The 22,594-nt window shown below is 40.6% G+C and overlaps 1 protein-coding gene and 1 long non-coding RNA gene across 2 annotated transcripts in view; one reads left to right on the top strand and one right to left on the bottom strand.

The window, feature by feature from the left end:
• LOC110015113 overlaps positions 1–2,890 on the bottom strand; it is a 35,451-nt gene extending 32,561 nt beyond the window's left edge. Inside the window, exon 1 of the long non-coding RNA XR_002290198.2 lies at positions 1,211–2,890. This is a non-coding gene — a long non-coding RNA (uncharacterized LOC110015113). The remainder of the gene's footprint in view (positions 1–1,210) is intronic.
• Positions 1–17,557, top strand: part of gli1 (GLI family zinc finger 1) — a 59,650-nt gene extending 42,093 nt beyond the window's left edge. The window contains exons 3-13 of the mRNA XM_004068688.4: positions 4,264–4,487; positions 5,841–5,942; positions 6,015–6,213; positions 6,851–7,019; positions 7,203–7,310; positions 7,460–7,600; positions 11,155–11,304; positions 12,064–12,228; positions 12,329–12,571; positions 12,658–12,952; positions 13,072–17,557. Of these exons, the coding sequence (XP_004068736.1) occupies positions 4,264–4,487; positions 5,841–5,942; positions 6,015–6,213; positions 6,851–7,019; positions 7,203–7,310; positions 7,460–7,600; positions 11,155–11,304; positions 12,064–12,228; positions 12,329–12,571; positions 12,658–12,952; positions 13,072–15,608 (4,333 nt within the window). The 3' untranslated portion in view covers positions 15,609–17,557. The remainder of the gene's footprint in view (positions 1–4,263; positions 4,488–5,840; positions 5,943–6,014; positions 6,214–6,850; positions 7,020–7,202; positions 7,311–7,459; positions 7,601–11,154; positions 11,305–12,063; positions 12,229–12,328; positions 12,572–12,657; positions 12,953–13,071) is intronic.
• The last annotated feature ends 5,037 nt before the right edge of the window (positions 17,558–22,594 follow it).

Here is a 22,594-nt window from a genome sequence, read left to right as displayed (position 1 = left end):
AGAAAACATGTCTTAGTGACTACTAGAATTTCATAAAATAATAATTCTTTGTTAGACCATTTTTCAAACCTCGTTGGCAGAATTTTTTTGCTATTTGAAGAATTGTTTTTAAATTTTAAGAACTTTTGATTTTTTTTCTCATTTTGCAGTGTACATGGCAGTCTTTGACATTTGTCTTCACCTGTCATTGCACAACAGAGACATTTGATTCTTTAGTGCAGCTTTGTGATGTACCTGTGGTCTTTCTTAACCAACTATTGTTTGATTTGCTAAATTCTCTTTGACAGCTAGTTGCTGCCATGCTTTCATGCTACGCTCTGTGTCCCCCCTCCCCATTTCAGTTGCTCTTGACAACACACGTTTGCAGTTGGGCCACCAATTAGCTCTCCCTGTCCGATTGAAATCGGATTCAAAACTGGCAAAAAGTTCCAGAGTAATGAGCATCTATGATCGACAGTGACACTTCTGCAGATTTGCTCATCGACACACAATGGCAGATTGAGTCAGGCTGCAAGGTTCTGATCTTGTTCATACTGTTTCCAGAAACATTACAGAGGCAGTTTACATCAAGCTGAAGCATCTAGTTGAGAATATTTTTAGCGAGGCTATCGTCGTTTTTTGATACAAAAGCTAAAGTTTTCTTTAAGGCTCAAAGATGTTTGTCTTGTGTTCTCTTGATCACCACCATCCAACTGTAAAGCTACGGACCTAGCGGGTATAAGATGCTAGCTCAAGAATGCGCGTTCTTGAAAGTGCATTTAGCCCATGGTGTTCTCACTGGACAAGCAGGGAGGGGCTTCTTCATTTTCTACTGTTTACTAGTGCATGTCCGCCGCCAACAGTCGGAAGAGGCTTGATGCAAAACGTTGAAGTGGGGCAAATCTTGTTCCAGACTTTTTCTTTTACAGATTCCGATATATGAAAGACTTGTAGAATTTCAACCGGACACAAAACACAATTATTAATTTCTCCTCCAGGATCAATTTTCAAATGGTTGGCACTTCCGTGAATTAAAGGTGAATTAACTTTGGATGCACGCTTTGTACGTAGAGCCCAAAAATGATCATAGAATCTTAAGTAGCTGTGCACAACGAGAATTTTTTACACGTTGTGGTTGAGGGCAGTGTGAACGTATAGCTTCAGAGTTGTTAAACATGAACTCAGAGATCAGAAAAAGACTTTTAGAAGACTCAGCAAAAAAAGCACTTACCAAAACCTTCTCGTTTCCTCTTTAATCTTTTCCATTGCACTTTCTTAGAAATATTTAGATGCAAGCTGGAAGTTTTGTTTAAAGTTTTGGGATAGTTGTTTTTTTTTCTTATATCCTAGCTTTTTACAGTTCACTAGATCTAAAAGCTTGGTTTCCCTTACTGACGTAGCCTGTAACCATATACAGACAGGTGTTAGTCATTTGTTAGAATGTCTCTAATTAGACACTGATTGACTTCAGTCAGTTGTTGAAGTAGAAGAAAGCAGAAGTTTGGAAAAAAGCCAAAATACATTTCAAAGAGTATTTTCAATCAAAGTTTTTTTGTAAAGTTGGAGAACACAATTCTTATTTTTGCGTTTGCCATTATATACTAAAAGAGATGTAAAACAAACATGAACCCGGTTTGCCTATTAGTGCAAACCACTTTGCTCCAGAATGACCTTAATTTAGCATCTATATAAAAGCAAAAACATGATTGAATGTTTTTTTCATAGCTTGAAATATTGTAAATGTAGGTGTTAAGAAACGACCTGTTCTGAAAACTTCAAATGATCATTTTTCACATTTGCTTCCTCCTCTAACAAAAGGCTTTGATTCGAATAATTTCTTACTTCATTCAATTGTGTTGTAGTTTGACTCTGATCTGTCAAAAACTATTGAAATGATGGAGATCTGACTCCTTTGTTGCATCTTTGTTCGAACAAAGAAAAAAAATCTGAGACATGTCACTCTCGAAAGCAGGAGTTCTTCCTTCAGGCCCTGAAGTTGTTCCTATTTTAGTCAGAGAGATATTGGGAGGATGCAGAAGTCCAGGTCTGGGTGCGTTTGTTGTGGACATGGCGCTAGCTCGGCCTTTACTCCTCCCCTATCCTCTCTCCCTCCTTCCCTCACTGCTCATGCCACCCAGGTTGCGGGTGGACTCTGCCTCTCTCTGACAGCTGCTAATTACAGGCTGACCAGGCCCTGCTGCGCTCTGCATGACTGCCTCACGGCCCACTCAGGTTACCCAAAGCCAGGGAGAAGCAGGGAGAGTTGGAGAGAAAGGTGGCTGAGAAGGAGGAAGGGGGAGAGACAGAGGGAGAAACTGAAACAGAAGGGATGAATGGTGAGAGAGAAAAAGCAAAAAAAAAAGAACTTGCGGGAGATAAATTGGGGAGGAGGGGGGAACAGTGGATTAGAAAGAACAGATTAAGCTACTGTGTGAAATACATGTTGTGTGGAAAGAATTAGAGAAGTGAAAAGGCGACTTAGGAGAAGGTGGATGATGTCTGTCCTTCTAAAAGAAGAGCGGGAGGGTCAAAGAGAGGAGACCGGCTTTGAGGCAAACTGAAGAGACGTCAGAACATCCATTGAAATTCATGAACAGACTGGAAAGTTCCAAGCGAAAACTTTTGTTCTTTGGGAAAGGGGGAATCCCAAAGAGTACGTTTCAAACTTTCAGAGCAAGACAAGGGTAACGCGCCACCTAGTGGTGAGAAAATTCCATCACAGCCACTTTCAAGAGTGTAGGTCCCACCATATCTCATTAGAAGTAAATATTTCTTTAATCCATATAACTGCAATAAAATGACTTTTTCTCCAAGCAGTCAACCCCAGAATATTCACATCTCTGCCACATGTTAGACATGTCAATTTTGTTAAAATGTTTTTAAAAATTAAGAAAATACAGCTTTTTTTAAACAATTTATTCTATAAATCACTTTGTTGTCTGGAAGATATCTGTCATTTTTTATGAAAAGACTGTTTGTAGCTGAAATAAAGTAACTCAAGTAAGTCAACATTTGCAATATTCGGGCTGCATGGTGGGGTAGTGGTTAAGTGAGAAGGTCCTGGTTCAAATCCCAGCTGAGATCTTTCTGTGTGGAGTTTGCATGTTCTTGTATATGTGTGGGTTCTCTCCAGGCACTCCAGATGCCTCCCACAGTCCAGAAAACATGCTTCATGGGTTTATTGGTGTCTCTAAATTGCCCTCAGGTGTGTGTGCATTTGGTTGTGTAGCCCTGTAACATTTGCCTGTCCAGGGTGTTCCAACAGTAGCTGGGATGGCTCCAGCAACCCCATATCCTCAAAAGGGATACAGCAGGTTATTAGGATGGATGAATAATTGTGTTGTTTACTGTATGAAGTAGGTTAAAAAAAAGATACCACCACACTTTCTGACAGTCTTTCATGAATTCACATTGATTTTTTGCAGTCTTTTACTTTAGGCAGACAGATTATTTTTCTATAGTCATTAAAATAGACTTTTTTTCACATTACTAATACAACATTAAGACAAACCATCCATTTATTCCTTCTCTGTCCTGTTCCGGAGTATTTCCAGCCACCATAAAGTGAAGAAACGTGAGCAAATTATTAACTTTAGCTGTCTAATATTTAATCTTATTTCTTTTCCTTTTTTCATATACTTTTTTATATACTTTTTTAGGGCGATGATGGATCATAATCCTTACAAATATTAAATTATAATAATGCCATGGACCTCCTTAAGGGATTTAAAATGTCAATCTCGAATCATTTTTTTTATATTATGAGAGTAAAATTATACATTTACAATGTTTGTAACCCTTGTGCTATCCTAGGCACTTTAACATTGGGAGTGGGGTCATCTAAACCCACTAGACAGTGCTCTGAACCTTTTTTCTTTAATGATTTGTGATCTTCACTGGTGTCCATGGATTACATGAAATCTTTCCACCTTTATCCACCTTTGTCATGGTAGGGAGAACACGTCAATGTAAGGGTGGGGTCATCTAAGATAGCAAGAGGGGTAAACAGGTCCTATGTACTAAAATGCTACCCTAAAACTCTTAAATGAAAAAAAACAACCAAGGAAACCACCACAACAAACTCTAATACTTAACACTGATTAGCAGTTAGTCATTTTTTTTGGTTGTAAAGGAAATACATTTGGATGTGATCAGATTCTCTGATTTCTCAGAAGAATCTACATGATAAAATCGAACCAAACTTTTCCTGAAAGACCCTATTTTTTTCTAAATTTCATGTTCAGCTTTTTAATATCTATACTTTCATTTCTCTGACATCCACAGCCTCCCATCAGACCAGTCTCCCTACAGTGATGTGTCTTCAGTGCGAGCGCCCCTCCTTGAAGCTCCTCCCCCAGATTGCCACAGCATGTATAACTCCATGACTCCCAACATCTCTCATGGTTCAGGCCAGGGGAATGGCCACTGCATGGATCAATACATGAGACCCCCCCAAGCCCCTCCACCGCACAGTATGATGGGCCACAGGGGAATGCCGCTCACAGATGGTGAGTCCCCCCAACTTTGTGGAAGCTTGACCAGGGCTCACAAATACTTCTAGGACTTTGTAGATTCCCACAAAGGAGGAAGTTTTCACCTAAATCAGAAACTGTCATTCTATTACACTGTAGTTGAGATTGCTGCAAAAATTGTGTGATTTATACATTTGTTCAAAGTCTATCCATATATCTACAGTGAAGAGTTTTAAGCTTTGGTTCAAAAATGTGTATTAGCATCAATTGATCCATCCCTTTCCACCTTTTGTGCTTCCTCCTAGATCAGGGGTCTGCAACCTCCAACACTTTAGGAGCCATTCGGGTCAATTTCTTATTGACCACAACCGAGTAGAAGCCACAAAGTCTTACTTCACCTTTTAGAAAAAAATATGATAAATATTAAATAACTATTGTTTATTGGTAAAAATAAAAAAATAAACATAAAGAGAAAATAGTTGTTGTTTTTTAAATATGAGATAGGTTATAACTTTTGACAGATGACTTCCTTTCAAAATAAAAGACACTATGTGTCACCTAGTATTCTCTCAATACAGCAACTGCAGGAGTAAAACTGTAATGTCAGCAGTGACTAAAGAAAAAATACAGGTATACACAATTTATATTTGTTGGTGTACCTCAGCCATAAATACATAAACCTAACCAACTCAAATCAGCCACCTTTAATTGTTTTCAAAATCAGAAGATATACATTATAATCCAACACCCCTGATGCATGAATTCTGGTTGTGCTTACTACCCTGGAACCCTTTTCCTGTGGTAAACGGTTTCTTAAAAAATGTATCAAATGATTTTAGTTCCACTTTGGGAAACTATGAGGCTGCACTGATTAATGGATTGTTGGAGTATCATGGATACTATATTCAGGAGCAGACACCTTCAACTATTTTATTTCACTTGTGGAGCCTTATAGTCCAAAACTATTTTTTAAAATTAAATAGTTATATTTCTTCAACAAAAAAAACACAATGGAAGAGTAAAAGAGCTGCATGTGGTGCTGGAGCCCCAGGTTGCAGACCCTTGAGATTTATTGATGTACTGCTTGCATAAATTAGCATTTTTCTACTGAAAATAATAGCAATTTTGTCTATCATTTGAATGCATGCAGCTCAAACTGAAACATTTGTGAAATACATTCTATAAATACCTGGATTGTCTTATGTCCAACCTCAAGCTGGCTAAATATTTCCTATTCTATGTTTTTAACATGTTTCAAGTAAATGCCATCAGTGTTTCGGTTTCCTGCAATGAATTGATCCATTAAAAGCTCAAACCTGTGATTGTTTTTAACTTTAAGAAAATGCAATGTTGATCTCTTTGTGTTAAACTGTCTGCCTTACTCTTCAGGTGGCAATGGCGCCCCCTACTGCAACCAAAACAACATTGTTTCATCGCATCACAACTTCTGCCAGATTCAGCCGGGCTCTGATCAGATTGGGTCAGCTGATGGTAAGTAAAAAAATAACTGTTTTTTTTTTAGATTATAAAGGAAAAACAAACATAATCTTCTGTCTCGTTTAGGGTCAAGGTTCTCCACACCTCGCTCAATGCTGAAACTGAGCAAGAAGAGAGCGCTGTCTATTTCACCTCTGTCTGATGCCAGTGTGGACCTGCAGACAGTCATCAGAACCTCCCCCAACTCTTTGGTGGCCTTTGTCAACTCTCGCTGTAACCCCAACGGTGCCAGTTCCTACGGCCATCTCTCTGTCAGTGCCATGAGGTACGGCACCTCACTGCCAGAGGAACGTTTGAACCCCAGGATCTTGTTTATCGAACAAGTTCTGCCTATTTCACCTTCTCCTAAAGAGGGATCAAACAGTTCATTTCTCTTTTATATGAACCAGTGTTACATGTATACACGGTACAGCTTTAATACTGTTCCACTCATTCCAGCTAATGTTGGGAGACCAAGTGCAAATAGTACGTAAACAAAGGGTAAATACCATTGAGCAATGGTTATCTGTAAAAAAAAAAAAAATAATAATAATTGTAAAACTACATTTTTCAAACTAAACAGAAACATTTATTTTGGAAATGAAAGTTATATTATGACCAAATAGTCAAATAATAAAGAAAAGGCTGCTACAACAGTTTTTCAGTTATATCATGTGCAGAACAAAGATTGGGTCTTTTTTTAGAGTAGAAAAGTTTTTGAAGTTTAGTTGTTTTTTGGTTAGATTTTTTAGTTTATAAAGTGTGTATTAAAAAAACAAAAAAATTAATTTAGAGTAATTTTACAATTCAACTTGCACTGCTTTCATATTAACACACGTTTTTTCCAGAAATTGTATTAATTCAATTATTTTCTTAAGTTTGTCTTCAACAATAGTTGTCATTTTTCCTCTGTCACCCCACAGTCCTTCTCTGAATTACGGCAGCAACATAAACTGCCAGTCCAGACAACAAGGCTCCTTATACGGAGGAAATGGGGGGATGCCGCTGAGTGGTCATACGCCGGGTCCGTGCCAAGCCTCACGTTTGCCTCCCCACAACCCCCGACTCCTCGCTCCACCCAAGCATGGACACGTAAGACGCCTCTCGAGTCTCAAACCATTTCTGACTAATTCAGCATCCGTTCCCCTTCTGCTTATGACAGGGGGTGCCAGATACAAGAGAAAGAATGCAGAATCATCCAAATAGTTGGAAAATGTTGGCTTTGTGGATTAGATTATGGCACAGAAGAAGACAGTGGTGGTGTATGTTTTGCAGCTGAAGACAGAGCCTGGACTAGGAGGTGTGATAGAAGGCATGAATGTGAAGACGATGGAGGAGAGGTCAGAGGGTGATGTGGCCAGCCCTTCTTCTACTGGCACTCAGGTACAGAAGTGTCCTATTGACAAAAAGGTTTATTTGATTTAATTGAAAACAGACTTATGCAAGTTACCACCACCTACAGATGAAACGATCGGTAGATATGGTGGTAAACATTCAGACTGAGTTTCTTTTCTCCAAATATGTTTGAGCAGGACCCTCTTCTGGGGTTATTGGATGGCAGAGATGACTTGGACAAGGAGGATGGGAAGCCGGAGCCAGAGGCCGTCTATGAGACAAACTGTCGCTGGGAGAGCTGCAACAAGGAATTTGACACACAAGATCAGCTAGTTCATGTAAGACATTTATAAACCAGGGTTCAGCTATCAGCTGGATTGAAACTGACAGACTGACAGCAGGTGCCTCATGCCGAGAACATGAGCTTTAAAAACTCCGTATTACCGGTGAGTGAAGACACAAGAGGGAATAAAAGCACAAGTAGATCAGGAACATGCAGATCTGAGACAAAGAAAACATCCCGTTCTCCCGTTTGAAACCATATGACACTGATACAAAACCAGTTTGTTGAATGGGACAACTGTTCCTCTATTGGTCTTGTGTCAGGGTGCCTTTTGGTCTAATCCCAAAATTAAAAAATGCTTAAAGGACAACAAAAACTTGAAAGTTGAAAGTTGAAAAAAACAAAAAGGTTAGAATATGAGACAAAAAACATTACCATGGTGTTTTATAAAGATGTCTTCAAAAATGCTGAAGCAACTTGTGACTTAAAAAAATAGCCCACCTACAATAAAAAGAAAAACAAATAAAGGTGTGACAATTGCACAAAAGGTGTTTTCATACAAAATAAGTTACTTTTGCACAATTTTAGAATAATCTTCTTGTGAAAGAGTAGATGTTTGCAAATTATAACAAAGTGACTTAAATCAAATGGGCAAGCATTGAAAAATATTTTGGATTAATTTACACATAAGCTTGGTCACTAAAAAAACAAGAAACAAAGCTTATTGTTGAGGACCCACTCGATCATCTTTCTTTTGATATTTTGTAATAGCCTGCCCAGTTGTCCTTAAATTATGAATCTGATGTTTTTAGCCAAAATCCAAAAACCTGGATCGTTTTCTAGGCCATAGATTCTGAAGACTTGACTGAAGTTAGTGTCCGGTTGTTAGCCTCCACTTTGACTTAAAGGGTTTACAGTTTTTCTCCATTGGTTTGGCTCATTTCCTGAAACAGAAATTACATTCTCAAAACAACATGGAAAAACCTCCAAACCACTTGGCAATTGTTTACAACAGAATGGAGTTGTCTTTGTAGTGTTCCTGTTGTGTATGTGTGTGAGTGTGTGTGTGGCACACAGTGCCAGGCTTTTTATGTTATGTGACATAAAAATTTGTCAAAAAGTTTTAAATTGTATAGAATTAAGTAAGAGTTAGATATTAATTACATGCAGATGTGCAACCAATCCTCAACTACTTAAAAAGATATTACACTGAATATTTAGATATTCAGTGTAATATCTGGTGGTGGAACGAGGAAGTACAGGAATGCGTCCAGAGGAAGAGGTTGGCTAAAAGGAAGTGGGATGTAGAAAGGACTGAGGAAGGTAGACAGGAGTACAAGGAAGCGCAGCGTAAAGTGAAGAGAGAGGTGGCAAAGGCCAAACAGAAAGCTTACGATGAGCTATATGACAGGTTAGACACAAAGGAAGGAGAAAAGGACTTGTACAGACTAGCCAGACAGAGAGACAGAGATGGGAAGGACGTGCAACAGATAAGGGTGATTAAGGACAGAGATGGAAAGGTGCTAACAACCCAGGAGAGTGTACAGAAAAGATGGAAGGAGTATTTTGAGGAGCTGATGAACGAGGAAAATGACAGGGAAAGAAGGGAGGAAGATGTGGTTGTTGTGGAGCAGGAAGTAGCAGAGATTGGAAAGGATGAGGTTAGGAAGGCTCTGAAAAGGATGAAGAGCGGAAAGGCCGTTGGTCCTGATGACGTACCTGTGGAGGTATGGAAGTGCCTAGGAGAGACAGCAGTGGAATTTCTAACAAGGTTGTTCAATAGGATTTTAGAGAGTGAGAAGATGCCTGAGGAATGGAGGAGAAGCGTTCTGGTCCCGATCTTTAAGAACAAGGGTGACACGCAGAACTGCAGCAACTATAGAGGAATAAAGTTGATGAGCCACACAATGAAGCTGTGGGAAAGAGTAGTGGAAGCCAGGCTTAGGAAGAAGGTGGAGATTTGTGAGCAGCAGTATGGTTTCATGCCCCATAAGAGCACCACTGATGCCATTTTTGCTTTGAGAATGTTGATGGAAAAGTACAGAGAAGGTCAGAAGGAGCTGCATTGTGTGTTCGTAGATTTAGAGAAGGCGTATGACAGGGTGCCGAGGGAGGAGCTGTGGTACTGTATGAGGTCGTCTGGAGTGGCAGAGAAGTATGTCAGAGTAGTTCAGGACATGTATGAGAGAAGTATGACGGTGGTGAGATGTGCTGTAGGTCAGACAGAGGAGTTCAAGGTGGAGATGGGACTACACCAAGGATCAGCTTTGAGTCCTTTTTTGTTTGCTATGCTGATGGACAGGTTGACAGACGAGGTAAGACAGGAATCTCCCTGGACAATGATGTTTGCGGATGACATTGTAATTTGCAGTGAGAGTAGAGAGCAGGTGGAGGAACAGCTAGAGAGGTGGAGGTTTGCTCTGGAAAGAAGAGGCATGAAGGTCAGTCGTAGTAAGACAGAATACATGTGTCTGAACGAGAGGGATCAAGGTAGAAGCGTTAGGTTACAGGGGGCTGAGGTGAAGAAGGTGCAGGAGTTTAAGTACTTGGGGTCAACAGTTCAGTGTGATGGGGATTGTGGAAAAGAGGTGAAGAGGCGAGTGCAGGCAGGTTGGAGCGGGTGGAGGAAAGTGTCAGGAGTGTTGTGTGACAGAAGAGTGCCAGCAAGACTCAAAGGAAAGGTGTACAAGACAGTGGTGAGACCAGCTCTGCTCTATGGGTTAGAGACGGTAGCAGTGAGACAGAGACAAGAGGCTGAGATGGAGGTAGCAGAGATGAAGATGTTGAGGTTCTCCTTAGGAGTGACCAGGTTAGACAGGATAAGGAACGAGTACATCAGAGGGACGGCTCATGTTGCCTGTGTTAGCGACAAAGTCAGAGAAGCCAGACTGAGATGGTTTGGACATGTTCAGAGGAGGGATAGTGGATATATTGGTAGAAGGATGTTGGAGATGGAGCTGCCTGGCAGGAGGGCAAGAGGACGGCCAAAGAGGAGATACATGGATGTCTTAACAGAGGACATGAAGTTGGCTAACGTTAGGGTAGAAGATGTTCATGATAGAGTGAGGTGGAAAAGGATGATTCGCTGTGGCGACCCCTGATGGGAAAAGCCGAAAGAGAAAGAAGACACTGAATATTTAGATATAATTTATTTCTGGACCTTAACTTCAAGAAATCTTTTCTAACTGGAGCAATTCAATTTTGGTGGAAAACGCCTGACGTACATGGATATAGTCATCTACAAGCAGATTAATCAGAATGGAGCGGAGCAGGGAGCTTGTGACCTGTCAACTATAGTTTCTGTCTTTTTTCAGACACAGCATTTTTTCTTCTGCTCCTGATTCACAACTATTTAAATAAATAAATACTGAGAAATACAATTTTAAGCTTAATTTCATTCATATATGTGCTCCATCATCAGAAAAATCTCGCAAAGACATGTTAAAAACACCAAAAACATGATTTTCAGCATAGTGGGTCTTCAAAGACCACAAAGATATAGAAGACAAATACAATCTGTTTGAGATTCTTTTCCCCCCCCACATTTTTGAAAAAATGTGAGATTCTTTGTTTTTCACTAAATTATGTGTCTTATTTGTGTCTGTGCAGCATATCAATAATGAGCACATCCATGGAGAGAAGAAGGAGTTTGTGTGTCACTGGCAGGAGTGCTCTCGGGAGCAGCGACCGTTCAAAGCCCAGTACATGCTGGTGGTTCACATGCGCAGGCACACGGGAGAGAAGCCACACAAGTGCACAGTGAGTAATTTACAACTCTCCCTGCTTTGAAAAGTTTTCCTTTGGCTTTCTCCTGTGAATGTTTCATTAAAAACATCACCTGACAGTTGTTCTAAAGTTGGATTGGAAATGGTTTATTTTAAGCCATCGTAGCAGAAATTATGCAAAAATAAGACAAACAATAGAAATTTGAAAACAAACAAAGATACTTCAAACATAGGATAATTAGTCATAAAAATCGATTGCAAATTACACGTACTTTTAAATACACTTGTAAATAGTTCTATTATTACTCTTAAACATAATTAAACATGTTTGCTTGTTGTTCATATAGTTAATGAAACTATTAATGATTTAATGAAGGAGTTCACTTGATTGCCTGAAAGGGAGTGGGAGAAACCAAACTTTTATAATCCCACCCTTGCTCTTCTTTACTTCACTTTTAATATATCATTATACTTAACTAACTTATCATTATCCAGTTCTTAACTTCTGATCAGTCATTCATACTATACCAATACAAATTTATGTCATTGTATAATCCCCAAGTATTGATAAATCACATGACAAAGCTCAAGTACTTAATGATTATCTAGTTCCAGTTGTTAAGTATAGTATAAGTCGCAGGGGCCCAAAAATGTATAATAGAGAGGAAAAAGAGATATATAAGTCCCTCTAGTATATTTCACACCCCTGGCCAAACTATGAAAAAAAAGGGGCTTATACGCCTGTATATTTTTTTAGTTTTAAAATTCAAGTGATTGCATCTTTCTGTTTTAGTTTGAAGGCTGCAACAAGGCATACTCTCGCCTGGAGAATTTGAAGACCCACTTGCGGTCTCACACCGGAGAGAAGCCATATGTGTGTGAACATGAGGGCTGCAACAAAGCTTTCTCTAACGCTTCAGACCGGGCTAAGCATCAGAACCGAACTCATTCTAATGAGGTACTAAAGTGTAAATGCAGTTAAATACAGATTTATCAAAAAATGTTCTCTATGCAAAAGATTTGTTTTTTGTATTGACCAACATTCTTCTCGTTTACAGAAACCATACGTCTGTAAGATCCCTGGTTGCACCAAGCGATACACAGACCCGAGCTCTCTCCGGAAACATGTGAAGACCGTACATGGTCCAGAGGCCCACATCACCAAGAAGCATCGTGGAGATACCGGCCCCCGTCCCCATGGAGCAGCCATGACAGCTGGAGTCCCAAATTCTGAGCTGCTGCTGGAGAAAGAGGAGACACGCAGAGAAGATTGCAAACTCTTGGCCCCAGAAACGACTCTTGTGAGTAATTTTAGGTTCCTTTGGGGTATGGCAAAGCACAGGACATGTATTTTTGCAGATGTAAATTTTATTCTTTCATGTTTTAGAAATCCCAGCCAAGTCCTGGTGGTCAGTCATCCTGCAGTAGTGAACGTTCTCCACTGGGAAGCACCAACAACAATGACAGCGGTGTTGAGATGAACATAAACGCAGCTGGAAGCTTGGAGGATCTCACAGTATTAGAGGACGGAGTTACAGGAGGAGGTGGAGAGCCCGGGACAATGGGAATGTCAGCACAGGCATTAAAGAGGCTGGAGAACCTGAAGATTGACAAGCTGAAGCAGATTCGGCGACCTACGCCTCCTGGTCGGTGTGCAAGCAACAAACTGCCAGCAATTTCTGGTGGGCAAATTGCATGATATAAATTCACAAGTATTGCACAAAAGTAATGTCTTTTTGGTGTGTTAGAATGAAATAGTCCTGTAAGTGATAATAATTCTGTATTATCTGTATTATCTCAGGCTCAGCAGAAAACATGGGGATGTGTGCACCTTCTCTGTTGCTGTCAAATCGACGTGTTATGGAGCTCTCCAACCATGAACTTGGAGGGGGAATGACTGCTTGCTCCACTAATGACAGGAGGGGAAGTGGCACCAGCAGCCTGAGCTCTGCCTACACCGTGAGCCGTCGTTCATCGATGGTGTCTCCTTACCTGTCCAGCCGCCGCTCCAGTGACGTGTCACAAATTGGTGGAACAGCGGGAGGAGGATGTCACCTCCTAAGCCCAGAAGAAGCTGGATCTGATCCTCTTTCTCCTGAAACCAGTCGCAGAGGAGCTCCATGTTCTGTTGGAGCAGGGTTACCAAGTCTACCAAATTTAACACCTGCTCAGCAGTACAACCTAAAGGCCAAATATGCTGCAGCCACAGGAGGGCCACCACCCACTCCTTTGCCTAATATGGAGCAACCTGCTACTCCAGGCAGAAGAGGGGGTGTTTTGAGTGAATACCATGGGCAACCCCTGCCTCCTTTTTTGCAGCAAGTTGGTCCCCGTAGGCATAGCGCCAATACAGAATACGGTACTGGTATTATCTACCCTCATCAAGCTCCAGGTAACAACACTAGACGAGCCAGTGACCCAGTTCGATCAGCAGCAGATCCACAAGCTCTTCCCAAACGCTTCAATAGCCTCAGTAACGTGGCCATGATGGGACGCAGAAATGCAATGCAACACCGTGGGTCTGACACCAGTCTTGCTCGCCATTTGTACTCCCCTCGGCCACCAAGCATTACAGAAAATGTCATGATGGAAGCAATGGGTATTGACCCCCACCTTACCCCTCTTGATTCAAGGGAGCGCTCCATGATGATTAGTCCTGGGGAGAGAAACTTCATGGGTTACCAGCAACAGAATCAAACCATTGGAAGTGGAGGTCCTATTTCAAATCAGCTATCCCCAAGCCGCGATTCTCTGAGCTGCCCGGTTGCTGGTAACATGCAGCGACACTTCCAGGGTCAGGGAGGTGACGTTTCTTCCAGGGCTGGTGTAAATCCAACGGGACAGGGAAGGCCTTCTCAACCAGAGGGCATGTCAAATGCTCTTCTTCAGCAAGCTGAGTATGGAATGAGCACCTGCCAGCTAAGTCCATCAGGCCCACCTTACCCCAACATAGGCCATGTAGGTGACACTGGAGGCCACTGGAATGACGCACCAAATCAAGTTCAAACTTCCAACTATGCCTTTCAGAACCAGCAGACAATGTCGTATTCAGACCCCAGTGTGCATCCTCAACAGGCACAGGTTCACTTCAATAACCAGCCAGCCATATACAACAGCTCTCATGGAGCACAGAAACTCAACATAAAGCCCGAGCAGCAGTTCCATCCTGGGATGGGTGTCGGAGATGCCTGTCAAAATGCTAAGCTCCATCAGCAACGAATGCTCCTGCAGCAGACACAAGGGTACCCACAACAGACAGGTCCAGCAATGGCGAGAGGCTCCAGCAATCCCACCTGTGACTTTCAAGGGCCAAACCAAAACTCCTTTCCCGGTGGAGGAGGCCTGAACTTACGCTGCGCTGGTTCTGCGCTGGCTGATGGCCAGAGGTCAGAAACCCCAATGATGCAGGTAAAAGAGATGATGGTGAGGAATTATGTGCAGTCCCAGCAAGCTCTCATGTGGGAGCAACAAGCACAGCAGCACAGTGGAATAAAACCAACTGCTTGTTCTGACAACGTGGGTCTAGATGTTCAGCCAGCAATGGTTCAACAGAGTCCACAGCAACAGGACCAGAACTTTTTCCCCAGCCAGACATATCACTCGTATTCCAACCAAAACCTGGTTATGAGTCCTGCTTCACACAGAGGACCCAGTTCAGCTACACCTAAAGATCAACAGCTAACAGGTCTACAAGGTTCATGCTACAATCAAGAGATGGTAGTTCCCAGACCCCCCCAGGGGCGGAAGCCTATGAGTCGCCAGAACAGCCTGTCACAGGCAGGAGGAGTTTTTCTTGACAGCCCACCCCATCTCAGCCCAGTCCACTCCACTACCAGCCCAAGACGAGGGGTTCGACTTCCTCCAGTGCAGCACCCCCAACATCCTCAAAATGAAATGTTCTCTCCCTCTAACAACAACAACAACAACATGTTCTACTCAAATCAAATGAACATGGACTTAGAGAAACACATGGATCCTCAGAATGGGCCTTGCCTTAACCAGCAGCACAATGTGGGCTCAAATCTGGAACCAACAGGTGATGCAAAGTCTCTCTCTATGACTTCCTATCCGTTGACTAGCCCCACCTCAAACGCCTTAGAGAACTTGGACTTGGACAATGCTCGCATTGACTTTACTTCCATAATCGATGATGCTGAGTCTTCTTCATTTAGTCCAATCAACAATCACCTTCAGGGTCAGCCAGGATCATCTTCCCAAGCTTCTTCCCGACTTACCACCCCACAGACTTCTAGCCTGTCAAACATGGCTGTTGGTGACATGACGTCCATGCTTACCTCACTAGCTGGGGAAAATAAGTATCTGAACACTCTTTCTTAAAAGGTTATTGGGAAGCTAATCACACATTAAATAACAATCAACCATAGACCATCGTCTTTTTTGAGGTAAAATATTACTTAGCCATATTTCTCCTTGTGCCCTTAAGGAAGACATGTCTATTCCTTTGAATGCAATATTTCATGAAATGGATCAAAAGTGTAATGCTTTCCTCTCAACCCTCAAATGTTAAACTTGCCCGGATCATGCTGTACCAGGAGTTTTGTTGCTCACATAAATTATTGCATTATCTACTATGTTTTGGTTGCCAGTTGAGACCAACCGTCCAATACAGTTTGCAAAAAAATTATATCAGAAGGCCCTAAAGCCAGATGGGCCCATCTCACTGCATTTTTCCCTGCTGCCTTGTTACTTTTTTTATTCGGTGCCTTTCTGTAAAAGACTGAAATAGAAACTTTTCCGGAACAGTTGTTCCAGTTACAAAAGGGCTTTTGGAGCAGAGAAGGATATGTGTAAATATGCCTAACACAAACAGAATGTTATATGTACGACAATGAGACATGGGATAGTTACAACCTTACTTTAACTAGTTTCCCTAGAATTCTAGAGCCCTTTTTTCTGTTTATAGTATATTTAGAAAAAATGGAAATCTATTGTTTGTAACTGAGAAAAATGTCTCTTTCCTCATTTTCAGGAAACAAAACATTTTTACACATGTGGTTTATCAGTATTTATGCATAAAGTGATTACACATATTATCACACACAAGGGCCAATACACACACTCAGGTGGTCTTTTGTAGTCATGTATTGTAAATGCCTTTTCAGACAGAGAGTTTGCACTCTACATGTTTACTGTAAGTGTTCCTAAAGCAGCTGTTTACTCCTTTTGGTTGTTTTTATAATAGAATGTACCTGCATTCTCGTAAAATACCCAATATAAGACAGAGTAGATCAACAATCACTTCCACACATATACACTGAAAGCCTTTGCTCAGCATTTAAACCAAACGTGATTAATACAGGACTCTGCTGGCTTTGATGGGATGTTGATAAATGAACCCTAACTGGGCTGGTTTGTCTGTTACCATTTCAATGTTGATATTTCAGAAACCCAGGTACATTCATGGTACAGCGCAGCAGCACTTTGGATTTAATTCCAAAGATAACCGATCTGCATAAATAATTCAGGAAAGGGGATCAAGAGGTCTTAGGCTGAATAGTTGCCACCACTAGTAAAAAAAATATTGTATTAGTACAGAGTGGTACTTTGTGCAAATGTTGAGCTGTATCCTAGGGAGCATGCTGCAGCTCTTTGTAGGTGATCAAATTTTATACTGTGGCTTTGCACTGACTACAGCACTGTGTGGAAAGACCTCTGTCTCTTCAGGCTATTCACATGAATCCCAATTTTTTATGTCAGAAAAGTACTTAGACAGTATTTTTATCTTTTTTTGTGTGTGTGTACAAAATAACGTATGAGCATGCGTATGCTCCGTGGGGCCACAAGAAAGTATTTCTAAAGCATTTTATGCGACATTTCAGCATAATGTATAAGTGCCACTTCAGAATTTGTCAAGCCTTAGCACAACTCAAGACTTCCTCGTATGAGAACAAGTTTGTAACCTACCAAAGACATCTAATGGGGACTGAGGAGAAGATGCACACTTTTATAACTCATTATTAACACTATTAATGACATAAACATTGACTTTTAGTGCTGTGTAGAATGTAAGACACTTTTGTACAAATTCTTTTGTATTACTGAACTTTATGAATGTTACTCTTTTGTTTCTTTTTTTAACTGTCATCTTTCATTCTGACTTTTTTTGCTGGCAAAAGAATATCATCTTTAGCATCATAAACTATAATTTTAGCAAAATACTATAATAGATGTAAGTGAAATGCTATATTTTGTGTACAATTTTCTACATTTTATACATATGTGCTATATTTTACCGTTTTATGAATAAAGTTGCAGTTTGAGATGGATGCAGGGGGTCAGTTTATTTCTCCAACACTTCTGTTACTAGACTAAATCTATAAAGAAAAAAGAGGTACATTTTATACTGGTCCTAGTAAAAGTGTAATTTGCTTCTGTGCAGTGTCTTATTTTCTCCTATAGAGAGCAGTATAGCCTGTTAACACACATGCATGAGTTTTTGTTAGATTTAGTACAAATGTTTCCATATTAAGGCATGAAAACTGCATACTTTAATGGCAGTTAGTAAAAAAGTTGTATTTTTGCATCACTTCATCCCCAAATTACTTTCAAATAACAAGGAAGAAGGTGGATGTCCCATGTCATCCATCATTTGGTTTTTATTCCAGGCTCTGATTGAGAAAGTCCTTGTTATGAAAATGAAGCAGACCTCACAGCAGCCTGTAGGGTGACCTGCCAAGATGAAGTGAAGGAGCATTAAAAGTGGCTGCTGTGGGTGACATCAGTGCCTGGACACACTCTCTGTGGTCAGAGGGGCCTGGCACTGCGGGGGCTGCTAAATGTTGTTAGAAAGAAAAACTACACTAATGTGGCTTGTAAATTTCGTATCAGAGAGCGGTCTGTGTTTTGAATTACGTCACATGAAGGAGTGATGGGGAGCTGCTAAAATACTGGAGTCTATAGGCAAACATTTAGTGTATTTCTTGAAAGGATTGGTGTTTATGAGTATCTTCTAAATCACTTTATGGTTGTGAGAACATGAGTCATATTTTGGTCAACTTTTTTGAGTCCTAAACAAAACCATAAAAACCCTCATCCAGTTTCTTTTAACACCTTGGACTTGTGGGTTTATTCGGAGGCTGACGAAGTTATCCTTTCAGCAGAAGAGCCCCTGCTGACTTTAAGAGAGCCTCACCACAAAGAAAGTCAACTTTAAGGGTTTACTAATCCGAATCTATTGACACCACAGCAGTCTGTCTTTTAAAAGTCTAATTAAAAAACAATCTTAGTCAAAGTTACTTTTGTGAATGAATGCGTAAGGAAAAAAAAAACGTCATGGTAACCATGGCCCTGGTTTATACCTGTTACCTCCAACCTAACCAGCTGTGGTTAAATCAGTTCTTAACACAGGATGTGAAGCTACAACAACAAACTCTTTTAGATGCTGGTTTCTAAATGGATTCTGCACCCATGTAACAGACTGAAACCTCAGCTTTATGTCTTAATAAAGAAAGTCACCCATGTCATTTTGGTATTTGACACAGACAGCATTCTGACGTCTCTCTCCAGGTTTGACACTGGTTCAAGGAAAGCAGAACTCCATGTCTCCTTCCTTTAGTGTTAGAGACTCGGTGTGTGCTTAGATCATATTGGCACTGCGGTGTTGTGGCATGTGGACCCACAGCGGCCACTACAGACTGGCAGCGACGCTGACGCTGACTCATTTGCTCCAAGGCGAGGGGGAAGTTTTCCTGATGGACCACTGATTTGCAGCAGGGCATTTTCACGTTTGTGATTTGACATAATATTTCAGTTTCTATAAAATATCAAATGAGGTGTTTGAAGAAGGAGGAAGCTGGCAGAGTGTGGAAAGAACAACTCAAATGAACATCCATATAGGAAAGCATAGGTGCACAAAACAACTGAAGACTTTAGTGAACTCACACCTAAAAACTCAAGAGGTAAAAATTTAGATATTTCAGGGTAAAGTATTCTAATTATGTATAAACAGAGTTGAAGGAAACTTATTACCAAGCAAAAGCATTATAGTAACTTATCACTCTTTGCTGTCATGGCGTAGTGTAATGCATTATAAATTTTTGGTAAACTTTACTCGTTACATGTTTAGTAACTTGTGTATTTCAGGACTCTGACTCCCTACAATGTAGTTTTTTTTTTAATGGGACACCATGGTGGAGTGGTTAACAATCTCACTTGTTCAAATCCCAGCTGGAACAGTTTGCATGTGTGGGTTTTTCTCCAGGCACTCTGGCTTCCTCCCAAAGTCCGAAAATATGCTTCATAAGTTGATTGGTGATTCTAAACTTGTCCTAGGTATTAGTGTGTGAGTGTTGGTGTGTGTGATTGTGTGGACGCACTGGCAACTTGTCCTGGGTGTACCCCATCTCCACCCAACAATAGCTGGGATAGGCTCCAGCAGCTCTGTGACTGCAAAATATATGAAATGGATGGATGATTTATTATGGAGTTGATGGATTTGGTGTGCCAATCCAGATGTGCTAGCTCTTCATAAGCAATGCAGTTATATATTTTTTCTTCTCTTCCCATCTAAGCTCTTTCCTGCGTTTTAATGATGCATTAGTTAACTTAATGTTAATGTGTTTAAATTAAGCTTAATAGCAATAACAATTAGTTGTTAGTAGGCTGCTAGTAATTTTGAAGTTGGGGTAACTATGGTGCACTGGGGTTCTGTCCTCTTTTCTCATCTACTTCTACCCTCCTTCTCTCCTCTACTGTACTCTTGATCATTATTCAGCATTTAGTTCCCTCTGTTTGGTGCAGTGTGATTCATGTATTTCCCTCTCCCCTCCTGGGGAGTGGGAGTGCTTCCAGATTCCAGTTGGCTCATCCATCCTCCTGTACCCGACCGTGTGCCTCGTCTCTGGCTTGCCTCTACTACTGCTTCTACACCTGGCTGTGGATCCTACCTCTGGCTCGTCTCTGCTCTGTACCTGGCCGTGTACCTCGTCTCTGTTCCTGCTCCTACACCTGGCTGTGGATCCTGGCTCGACTCGCGCCCCCGGCCGTCCCCCCAACTCCGGCTAGATGAAGCTCATCTGCTGGACTTTAAAAATGTAGTTTTAGAGTTAGATAAGTTAATTCTTTTCTATGAGTTCTGGTAAACCGCCTGTCTGTCCCGGGGGAGGATCCCTCCTTCATGTGGGCACCCCTGAGGTTTCTTCGTTTTTTCCGGATCCGTTTTTTTAAAGAGTTTTTCCTTACCGCGAAGGAGGGTCTAAGGAAAGGGATGCCAGTTTAGTCTAGTCAGTTTGTTAGTTCAATTTAGTATTTTCCTATTGAATTGTATATTCATGTATGTATTCATGATCCTTTTGATCTTATGTTTAACTTCTTCAATTACCGATACGAAACCCATCGAGACGACTGTTGTTGTGAATTTGGGCTACACAAATAAAATTGAATTAAATTGAATTGAATGATGGATGGATGGATGGATGGATGGATGGATGGATGGATGGATGGATGGATGGATGGATGGATGGATGGATGGATGGATGAGACGGTGAGGCATTAACATGTTTGAAACATACCACAAACAAAACCTTTTTTTCTGCTTGTAATCAGTGGCTTTAATCTTCTTTCATTCATTTGGACTTACTTTACCAACACTTTTTACTGTTTTAAAGACCCACTCTGATGTAAATTGTGTTTTTTGGTGTTTTTTTAATCATGTTCTTGTGGAAGGGGGAAGGGGGGGGGGTTGCTACGCACCAATGTTTTTTGATATTTCCTAAAAGCAACATAAACATAATTAATAGACCACTGGGAACTATTTGAAAAAAAGATCAATATGGGCTTATTGGAGTGGGTCTTTAAAGGACCCAAACACCTAGTTTCATTTTTTGGGTTTCTAATACATCTTGTTTTTCACTTGTCTGTCTTGTTGTTGGGGGTTAAGAATTTTTTTTTAAGTTAGCATTTGTTAAAGTCTTTATAAGGCACATTAATCTGAGATTTTTCTAAATTTGAAAAATTATTTTTAATATTATTAGCTAAAGTGACTAAAGTTGAGGAATGCTCTTTCTTCTTGTGCTTCCTGTGTTTTCACTTTACCAAGAGTAAAAGATTCTGTTAACAATTGGTTTTACATTTAATCACCCCTCATCTAAATGCTACATACTTTTCAGGTTTAATATAGTATAGTTGTCACTTTAGAATTTTTTTTAATTTTTTTTTAAATTGTGGTTGAAGCCAATCCTAAACTGGATACAGAGAATGATTCAGGAGTATTAGTTATGACAAAAAATGTTAGGTTTTGTGCACCATGCAAAAAACTTGGAAACCACAATGAAAGTCAGCTTTTGATATTTTTAAATATAAATCTTCCTTTCCAGCATTCATCTTTATTGAAAACGTGTGTATGCAGTGTAATAGCAATATTGAGCAATATTCAAGTATAATTCCAAAAGCTCTTTGAATTTTCCGAAAAGTGACCTATAACATCGTTTTTCTTAAAAACATAGTTCAGAAACATAAATTTCAGGTGTTAATGTTTTTCTCTGTTCTTTGTTTTGCTTGACCCTCAGTTGGTATTACAAGAAAATGTAAAAATCACACAAATGTGCACAAGGCAAATCCGGAATACCTCTGTGTACAGGTTTAAAGGGTGATTGTGTGTGTATTTGCACAATCAGAACACAAATAAGCTTAATATGTTCCATTAAAGGCTAGATGTAGCTGATTCAGTGGTGGTGTTATTACCTCTCCGCCATGTGATCCCCACTTTTATTGTTACAAATGGAAAAGGCAAAATAAGAAGAGAGTTTTTCAAATGCAAAGAAGTGGGCAGCATAATGACTTCTCTCTTTTTTGTCTGCTCATTCAGGAGGAGCCTTTTCTTTCCCTTTGTCACCTCGGTTGACATATAATTAACTCCTGCTTAATATGCTGTGTAAGGGCTTTCCTCCCCACGCAGGGAGCTTTGAACCCCCCTTAGACCACAAACTGGGACAAAACCCCACTGGGGCTGCTTCCTCTGTGCTCCCTCTAATGTGAATGTTAGAATGTTGATGCAAGATGTTGGAAAACGTATGGCAATGAATGGAACATCTGATGTACCATTTGAAAATGGGATGCACCATGATAAGGGTGCTAAAAACAAGAGATCCATCCATCTGTGTTCACCAACACAGGCTTAAACTTTTAGAAAGAATTATGCTTAAACATATGTGTTTGTATAATTGAAATGAAGCCCAAATATCCATATACAAAAGAGAAGACAGCCCAGCTCCAAGTCCTCCACAGCCCCACTGTGACCCTCATGTGGCAGTTTATTGCCCCCGCTTTATGCACCTCCTCTCCTGTGCCTGGCACACCACAAAAGG

This window comes from Oryzias latipes, chromosome 5 (genome assembly GCF_002234675.1).
Source record: "Oryzias latipes chromosome 5, ASM223467v1".
Classification (NCBI taxonomy): Eukaryota; Metazoa; Chordata; class Actinopteri; order Beloniformes; family Adrianichthyidae; genus Oryzias; species Oryzias latipes.
This window is presented reverse-complemented; position numbering and strand designations above follow the sequence as displayed.